Source organism: Mchenga conophoros, linkage group LG17 (assembly GCF_057382185.1).
Source record: "Mchenga conophoros isolate Kocher_MC1m ecotype Shallow Benthic linkage group LG17, M_conophoros_male_GT1.1, whole genome shotgun sequence".
Lineage (NCBI taxonomy): Eukaryota > Metazoa > Chordata > Actinopteri > Cichliformes > Cichlidae > Mchenga > Mchenga conophoros.
Genome location: NC_140542.1, coordinates 7,821,418 through 7,830,162, shown reverse-complemented (window position 1 = coordinate 7,830,162; position 8,745 = coordinate 7,821,418). Strand labels below are relative to the sequence as shown.

The window sequence follows — 8,745 nt, the reverse complement described above, 5'->3', positions numbered from 1 at the left end:
AATGACCGTAGATTTTTATACAGTCATTGGTTTTCTAAACCACCCAGTGCATTTTATTTCATATGTTAAATCAAATTTAAAGACTGGAATGGAATTCAAAACAACATTTTTATCTATATGAAAAGCGGAGATTTAAATAAAATAAGATGATACGTGACAAAAGTTGCATCAGAAACTTACTTGTAATATAACTTACTTGTGATTTTCGCCGCTCTTCAAAGAGCGAATCGGACATTGAGTTATCGGATAGTGTGACTTAAACGTTATTTACTTCTGTATTATTTTTTTTATTAATTTATTTACTTTTTTTGCGTTGAATTTTTTCCGGGTTGGAACTAATTTTCTTTACACCTTTTATCCGCCGGCGAACTGAATAGGTAGGACGTTCAGAGGCGTCACTTCCGCTCCACGTGAAAGGCTCCTTATAGTCCATGTGAGGAGCACTGTATATCCGAGGCGTATTGTTTTACGTTTTAACATTGATAGTTCACATATAGTCATCTCATGGTTATCGACAGCAAGACTATGGCGTCCGTAGAGGAGGAGGCGCTGCTCGGTCAGGATTCAGAGGAGGAAAACAGTGAATTATCGGACGATGAGGTCAGTTTACTAACATGCTAGCATCGTTAGCTAACCACATTCCTGTTAGGTATTAAGGTTTTAAACGTCACTGTGCCTGCTGTTTATAAAGGTAATCAAACAAACAGAGACCTGGTACTATTGTCAGTATCAGAATCTTTATTTTTCTAATCAAGCTTTTTAGATAGCAGGAAAATTCACGTTTAGTAGGACCGTGTAGTCTTGCTGTAGCAAGTGGTGGTTTAGATAAGTCAGAGTTAATATTATTCATCTTCATTTCATTGCCCAGCTGCAAGAAGCCTTTGCAGCGGGGTTGTTGAAGCCTGGGATGAACGTCCTGGTGGATAAACCCAAAAAGTTCGCCAACAATGTGGTGAGTGGCATCTCACATCTTCTGTTAGTAGCAAGTTATGCTACACAGGGATGATCAACGTACTATAAACAACCATACCACTGTAATAGTTTTAAAGCAGCAATGGAACAGTTCTCGAAATTCCCTGTAAAGTGAATAATATTGTTACTTGTTGTACCTTTATTGCTCCTATGTTGTCACACAGGAGGGGTTGAAACAGTGTGTTGCTGATTTTCGTAAAGATCTTCCCTGGGTGGAGAGATTGGATCTGACCAACCTACCAGCTGCAAATATCATTTCTCAAGCTGAAGAGAAAGCTTCAGCGCCAGCCGCTGGGGAACTGGATGCTGATGATGATTTCCAGAGGGAGATGTTTTTGTAAGTGACCGTTAATTCACCTCAGTTTTATTTATATAGTGCCTGCTCATAAGACAGAACCAGGGTTGGGGAGGGGCAGCTATCTGCTGCAACTGGTTGGTGGTAAGAGAAAAAGAAAAGGAAGCAGAGAGAGAGTGGACGATAGGCTAAACAGCATCACATATACTTGTATTTTGTAACCACACTAATATAGTTTGGTTACAAGTCAGACAAATAAGTCATTTTTTTTTTCAGCTAAAGAGTTACAAACATGCATATGGTGTTGAATGTTTTAGAGAATAGCCTACAAAAAAATGCTGGAAAAATACAACACAGCTACAAAGAGACCATTCCAATTACTTTGTGTTTTTTGTTTATTTACAGCTACCGTCAAGCTCAGGCTACAGTCCTCGAGGCACTGCCACTCCTAAACAGGCACAGCATAGCCACCAAGAGGCCCGAAGACTACTTTGCAGAGATGGCCAAATCTGATCAGCACATGCAGAAGGTGAGCCTGGTCTCCTATATGATGATGCTTTTTTTTTTCTCCTTACATGTTCCATAACACCTGAAACAGCATCACTGTAATTAAGTATTAGTTCTCACCCATATAGTAAAGTAATTAACATTTCTTTGCACATACTGGTTCAGGACCTGAGTTTAGTTCTTTTGTTCTGTCGGGCCTAAATTCATATACTTTTTCATTTGTTGGTCTGTTCAGATCAGGAAAAAGCTGATCTCAAAGCAGATGATTATGGAGAGGTCAGAAAAGGCCAAGAAACTGCGCGAGCAAAGGAAGTTTGGCAAAAAGGTTGGTGACTGAGTTCAGAAATTCTTCTTAACACCTGTAAGTGTTATATGTGTATGATACTTCGACTGTACATGGCTAAAAGAATGACTCTAATTTTGAATTTTTTGCCAGGTCCAAATAGAAGTGATCCAGAAGAGACAGCAGGAGAAGAAGGCCATGATGTCCGCTGTAAAGAAATACCAGAAAGGTCGGTGTTTACAAGTGTAGCATGGACGTTATTTCCTTATTTCTTTTATTGTTTTGTCACTACACCAATTTGGACACGTCACTTATTGAGCACTGGGAACAACATCTTCTCTTTCTAGGAATGACCGACAAACTGGAATTCTTGGAAGGTGACCAGAAGATGAATAAAGAATCTTCTCAGGGCTCAAAGAAAGCAGTGAACAAAAAGGGGTAAGTTTGAACTTTTCAGCAGTGCACACAGCAGTCATTGCTTTTTTTCTTTTTGGTCCCGCTTCAGATTTGTGGCATTTTTACAATGAAACTCTTACTTATTTATTTTTCCCACAGGCCTAGCGCTAAGAGAAAATTCAAGGACCAGAAGTTTGGCTTTGGAGGCAAAAAGAGTGGAAAGAAGTGGAACACCAAGGAGAGCTACAACGATGTTTCCGGTTTCCGTGCCAAAATAGCTCACGGCAAGGGAGGGAAGAAGGGGAAAGGAGGAAAACAAAATGTGAGTCTCTCACACACATGGTTATCTATTGACTGTTTTATTCAAATGAGTAAATAAGAAAACAATTTCTTTCTCTTTGACTTCCAGAAACGTCCAGGCAAGTCTGTGCGCAAGAAGATGAAGAATCGCTCTTAGAGACTGGCGGGCTGCTCAGCAGACTGGACTTTGCACTCTGCTTTTTGGCAGGATTTGCCTAAAGGGACTATGAGCTTTTCTTCTACACTTTTTGGTACAATATACCTTTCGTACATGCATCTGGATTGATATGGAGGTCCATATTAATCATATTCAAACCACAGATGGACTGAGTCCAATCACACAGCTGGGGAAGCTATTCAAAGGGCCTGTAAAGCCAAGAATGGACTGCACACAGCTCCAAAATACAGAGCTTTCCTAAGGTTGAGAAGGACAATGTTATTTGCTGTAGATACCCTGATATTTGCATCTGTGGCTGCAGTTGTCCCTACCCTAAGGTGGTTTTAGATCCACTCTCTGTGATTACACCTCCATATCTCCACCTTCTCAATGACTCACTCTTCTCCTAAGGTTTGTGTGTTCTGTTTTACTTTTCTCACTCAGCTTTTTGACTCGTTGATTCTCTCCCATGTTACATGACATTTTATAATATTGAGCAGCTGTCAGTTTTGCCCTTTTCCATTCATTAGTATGATTAGTATGTGATGGGCGTGTGTGTTTTGTACAGACCTGTGCAAATGTTCCCCCCAAGTGTTTCTCTAAGAAGGGTCAGCTTCTGTGCTGACACCCGCATGTTTGATGAACAAATACATTTCAGTAGGCATTCAGTTTCTATTCTCTCTCTTTTGTGTGTGTGTGTGTGGGGGGGGGGGGTTTAATTTTGTGTTCTTTGGCCAAATTCATGGTGTTTGGTGACGTCTGTCATAAATCGGAAGAAATTGAATCTGGTGTCTTGGCGGGACTCCGGGACCTGGTGGAAAATAAATCAACAGAGTTAAGGTGGATGCACGATTACATCAGCCTACTGGTGTTTACTGTCTTATAAAAAAGGAAAACAATTTTCAAATATCAAAATGGCATGATTAAATGAGAAACAAATATCTGTATTGTGTTATTCTAGGCATCATTGTCAGCCCAGGAATTTAAAATAAGTGTTTCCCTAATTAAAAGAGGAATGTTTGGACATGATAACAATGGTGTTCCCAATTTTCAAGTTATTCCACCAATAATTGTCGTTTACATTGGGCTGTGACAACGGCTTCTTCCTTGAAGTATTTTTTTTTTGGGTGTCGCACCATTTGCTGCAGACATTAAATCAAACTAAACACATTAAATATCCCAGCTGTGTCTCAGCCATTTCTACTCGAGTTTGATATCCCACACCAGACTAAACACTGGGAAAGAATGGTTGGGGCAGATTCTTCAAAATTTACACAAGCGGGGTTTCATGACGTCTTCATAGTAGTGTTGGGGTTGTTAGTGTTAATTTTTTACACATTTAAGCTACAGTTTGTTCCAAAATCCACTAACAGAGTTTTACTCACCAGTGGAGTCGACATCCATCCTATCTCCTGGCTCTCAGTGAGTGGCATAGAATACTTCTTGGTAGGAACTTCGTGGGCCTTGCGGAAAGCCTTGATGAAATCCTCTGGAGGCCAAAAAAATCAAATTATAAAACCAACTTGTTTAAAAACAAATTTATATAAACGGAATAGGTGGATAGAATATTTCTCGCATTTAATTCCAATGGAAATTTTACCGTCCTCTGGAATCTCTTCTGTCGTTCTCCTACACATGGGTTTGTCTGGCAGTACATGCACTGTAACACAGCATACACACACACACATAAGAAAAGGAGGTATACAGTACAACAATTATACAGAGCTCTACAAAAGAGGACCAAACTGCCATGAAATGCACAGCACTCGTGCTTTTCAGTGTCTGGCTCTTCCTAATAAGCATGCTGGACACTGAATCATAGTGTAACCTTTCTTGCAAGCACTGCTAAAGTGCTGAGGGCCCTGATTTTGGTCCCCTAATCGCAGTGAAATTCAAAAGGAAAAAAAACCCTGCCCAGTCACACTTTTGAGTAAGTGATAGTTCTTATTTTTATCATATTTTTGATGTGAGGGAGAAACGGAGCAAGAGGGGAGATTAGCTTACTTACATTTCCTGTGGGGGTTGATGCTGAACTCCGTGTGGAGCTTCTGGTGTCTTTGCTCTTTCCGGACCCGCTCGACGTGAATCGCGTCCCGATGGACCAAATCCAGTTTATCTTTATCTGCCATGTTGAGAGAAAAATAAAAACGCCGACAGTTAGGGTTGGATCAGCAGAAAGCCTTTCACTGGCCTTAAACTAGGTATGCGCGTTACCTAGCAACAGTAAACACCACCTCATGCTGGCTGCAGTTGCGAGACTCGAACACACGATGGCGCCATGCTCTCAGATTTGGTCATGGTGGAATGGTAACAGTAACAGTTTATATTAGACGATTTATGTAATCAAATGTATTTTATTTTGGAGGAAAAAATAACTAACTACTTTTCTTTTCATTGTTATTATTTTTCTAAATCCTCAATAATTCAGTCTGTGATATCAGCAAAGAGAAATGACACTTGCATCTGACAGGTTAAACACTATATGAAATAAAAGTTGAAAATGTTTTGAATTGGTTGATTTTAAGCTGCCAATTCAAATCAAAGAAGAAATCACTAGTGATTTATTATGACATTGATTAGTTATTAATTACACATAATTAACTTGCCAGTATTGTTGCCTGTTAATTCTCTGTCAGTCTGTTTGATGAGGTCATTTCACCTCTACTCTTACCTCCTGGATACTTAGTGGCTGCGCAAACAATGAAATTTCTATGTCTGATTATGTGTAATAGAGACTCACCATGTGTGAAGGTCAGTATAATTAATCCAATGAATACACCGGGGTTAGGCTGAAATCATCCTACTTCTGGTTTCACAATTTAAGACTGATTTGCTTACTCAAATAAATATTTCTCACTTTTGTAGTACATTTTAATGTGAAATTTTTAAGATGCTTTGCTTTGGCTGGATTCTGTCAGGCTGAACTCTATGCAGTCTAAATCATTAGCGTTTGCAGTGTGCAATTGCTATTCAACATCACTTTTGAATAGATCCTCCTAATGAATACTGCAAAGAGATAAAACCTTCCATTTAAAAGAAATATAAGAACCCCAACACATTTGAGTCTTTTAGCCATGTATTGATCAGTTAGGCTTGGGGCTTAAGAGGTTAATATTTAATTAAATATTGAATATTAAATATTGAATAAAAACAAACAGTTTTTTTCACTATCAATCATTAATCATCAAAGTTACAGAAAATACCTGTGACTTGATGCCTTCGGGAAAGGTGGAGGCTGATCAAAATCCTGCACATCCTTTGGCTATGAGCCAGGATGCTTCTTATGCCCTTCTTCTGATGCAAGGGCATGGGAAGTCCAGTTTACACTGGATTTCATCCAAACCACTAAACCATGCTGAAAATGTTTGCCTGTAACAAACACACCCATCAAAACGTGGAGAAAGAGCTCTGAGTGAATAGCAAAACACATCAGTTTAGAAATATTGTTGTATTCCACAGGGGGAAAAAAACACTCTTTTTTTGAATGAAAATGGCATTCATTGAATCTCAAATACTGGAAATGGTTATTGACAAATGCTGGAAAATCAATGTAGGCGTACAGCGGCCCATTTATTAGGCCTTCAAGGCTGTGTTTGCTACAAATGGGAAATTCTTCACTGAAAACGTAGAAATAAAATCTGCTAGCTGAGTGTCTGCCACCAGCCCTGGTGCTCCAGATTTAAATAAAATTCAAGAAAACTGAAGAAGGAACGTACTACTCCCTTTACAGAATTCTGCATACTAGCTCTAGGAATGGAAATGGAAGGCAAACCTGGGCAAGGAGGAAGTGTTGACACCTGACAGGTCCTCAGCTGATAACGTCATTAAATGGCATGTACAAAACACCAGTCTCCAGCATGACTCCTGGATGCTGGACTTCTAGGCAAAACGCAAAGAAAAAACTTCTGACCACAGATGTAAACAGGATAACAGTCTATCACTCTGTTTTGCAATGCCACACTACACCCTGTGTTGCTTGACAACCGATGAGGTTTTGTGGGAATAGTTTAAAGAAAATGCCCATCAAACACCTCCAAACTTTAGGAGGTAATCTCTAGAAAATCTCACTAAAGGTCTCTAAGCCTCTAAGTGCAAACTGGACTATTTTGTGACGAGACAAACATGAAAGTGAATCACTTACATTGCATGTCCACACTGAGAAAATATAGCCACCCCTGTTTACAGTGTGATCTTAGTTTGTACATGTTCTGTTGGGGCGACAGCTGACTGTTCAGGCATTTTGCTCGGTTCACTCACCAGGACTTTCTGAGTTACGCACACAAAGACAAACATGTTGACACGTTTTTGCCGAGCACGCACAAGCCGACGACTGCACAAATATGTTTGTGAAGGTTTATTGGCCTTGAGCGTGTCACACTAACTGGAAACAAATTTGTAAGAATGCAACTGGAATGACAAAGAAGAGAAATTACCCAGTGACAAGCGCAGTGTGTTTAAAAACCAAAAAAAAGTGTAGTGGCATTTTTCACATTTCCTTGTACCGCCTTTGACTGTCCCTGCACTCTGTGGCGTTACAATTCACACATGAATAACGACCCTTTCACATTTATTAAATAGTACTTATGGTTGTGTGATTCCTGTGAAGGCACTGATAAACTTTCAAGGCTGCTGTGGCCTACGTTGTCTGATGACTTCTTACCAATTGTCTCCTCACATTAGGATATCTTATTTAATTTCCTGTTTCATTTGAGTTCCCCTCTTCGCCTTCTTCTTCCTCCAGCTCTTTCTCTCTTCACACCGTCCCATCTGCTCATCTCTGAAGCGATCACTGTGTTTTTATGCTTTCCCGTTTCTGTCTGTGTTGATTGTGGGAACTTTAACTCTGTGTATGTACGTGCGCGGACGCTTCCTCTTGCACTAACAGACAGCTTAATAAAGGCTGAAATGTTCAGCTCTTGGTTCCCGTCTCATAACTCGATTCATGCTTTATTGGCACTGTGTGAACGATATAATAGAAACAGGTAATAACTCAAAATGTGGAACAGCAGGGCGGTAGATTTCAGCGTGGGTGGGTGACAAGTCCCCTGTGGTTTTTGTGTACGTGCGCGAGGAAGAGTGAGCAATATGTATAATGGAGGATGGGAGGGCTTGCGGTGTCAAGCCTCGTTCCCTGGCTCCTATCACAGTGTCGGACCACGTTATCATCAAAGCAGCCACTGAGCTCCTCAGGCAGAGAACAGTCAAAGGCCAGTTTGTGAGTTTGTTCAAACTCTACTTGCCAAAGGAAGGTACTACAGATGGTGTGTGATTTAATCAAATATGACAACTCTTTCCCATTCTCCCCGTGTGGCATGCAGGTAGAAAGGAATCATTTTATGCCATTTATGTTAACTAATTCATGTTAGGAATGTGGATCTAATCTCTTTTGTCCCTGAGTGTCAGCGGGAAGGGATCATTTTGTTTGGCTTTAATATGGTTTAGAAGAGATATTAATGATGAAACAAAGTGATGTGAACTGTGATGAAAGTATTATCCTGCCATGCTGCTTTGTCAGCCTGCCTCGTGAACACAATTTTAAAATTGTGGCGTTTAAAACATTCTTTTGCCAGCGTCCAGATGGTTATCAGGTAAATTCTTATCTTTTTTTATGTTTGTCTCTTAACTTTTTTTTGAACATCTAATTTGGCCAAAATATAGAGATGACAACCTCATGTACACTGGCACATGGAAATGCTCCTCTTTCATTCTCAGTCAGATCCACCTCTTACTGCCGCATCTGGTCTTTAAACACAAGGTGGTTTACCAGTGGCACTTCATGAACCACTGGTTGATGTCACAGTGTCTATGTGCTGTCTGTGTAAATAAAATGGACTA

General features: G+C 40.0%; 2 protein-coding genes across 2 annotated transcripts; one reads left to right on the top strand and one right to left on the bottom strand.

Annotated features, from left to right (window-relative positions):
• The first annotated feature begins 377 nt into the window (after positions 1–377).
• Positions 378–3,574, top strand: ebna1bp2 (EBNA1 binding protein 2). The gene is made up of 9 exons (XM_085252330.1): positions 378–600; positions 869–952; positions 1,137–1,309; positions 1,673–1,796; positions 2,010–2,099; positions 2,211–2,286; positions 2,405–2,495; positions 2,613–2,775; positions 2,863–3,574. Exons 1-9 carry the CDS (start codon positions 505–507, stop codon positions 2,908–2,910), a joined length of 945 nt encoding a protein of 314 aa, XP_085108456.1. The 5' UTR covers positions 378–504; the 3' UTR covers positions 2,911–3,574.
• Positions 2,797–5,134, bottom strand: cfap144 (cilia and flagella associated protein 144). Its single transcript, XM_085252331.1, has 4 exons — positions 4,919–5,134; positions 4,511–4,570; positions 4,296–4,399; positions 2,797–3,721 (listed from the first exon to the last, which is right to left on the bottom strand). Exons 1-4 carry the CDS (start codon positions 5,037–5,039, stop codon positions 3,626–3,628), a joined length of 381 nt encoding a protein of 126 aa, XP_085108457.1. The 5' UTR covers positions 5,040–5,134; the 3' UTR covers positions 2,797–3,625.
• Positions 5,135–8,745: the final 3,611 nt, after the last annotated feature.

Bases quoted from the DNA above. Each gene is read 5' to 3' on its own strand.
- ebna1bp2 (XM_085252330.1), top strand. From the start codon at position 505: ATGGTTATCGACAGCAAGACTATGGCGTCCGTAGAGGAGGAGGCGCTG. The intron at 2,100-2,210 runs GTTGGTGACTGA...ATTTTTTGCCAG, and splicing joins AAAGGAAGTTTGGCAAAAAG to GTCCAAATAGAAGTGATCCA. The intron at 2,496-2,612 runs GTAAGTTTGAAC...TTTTTCCCACAG, and splicing joins AAAGCAGTGAACAAAAAGGG to GCCTAGCGCTAAGAGAAAAT.
- cfap144 (XM_085252331.1), bottom strand. From the start codon at position 5,039: ATGGCAGATAAAGATAAACTGGATTTGGTCCATCGGGACGCGATTCAC. The intron at 4,400-4,510 runs GTAAAATTTCCA...TTTGGCCTCCAG, and splicing joins AGAAGAGATTCCAGAGGACG to AGGATTTCATCAAGGCTTTC. The intron at 3,722-4,295 runs GTGAGTAAAACT...ATTTTCCACCAG, and splicing joins GATGGATGTCGACTCCACTG to GTCCCGGAGTCCCGCCAAGA.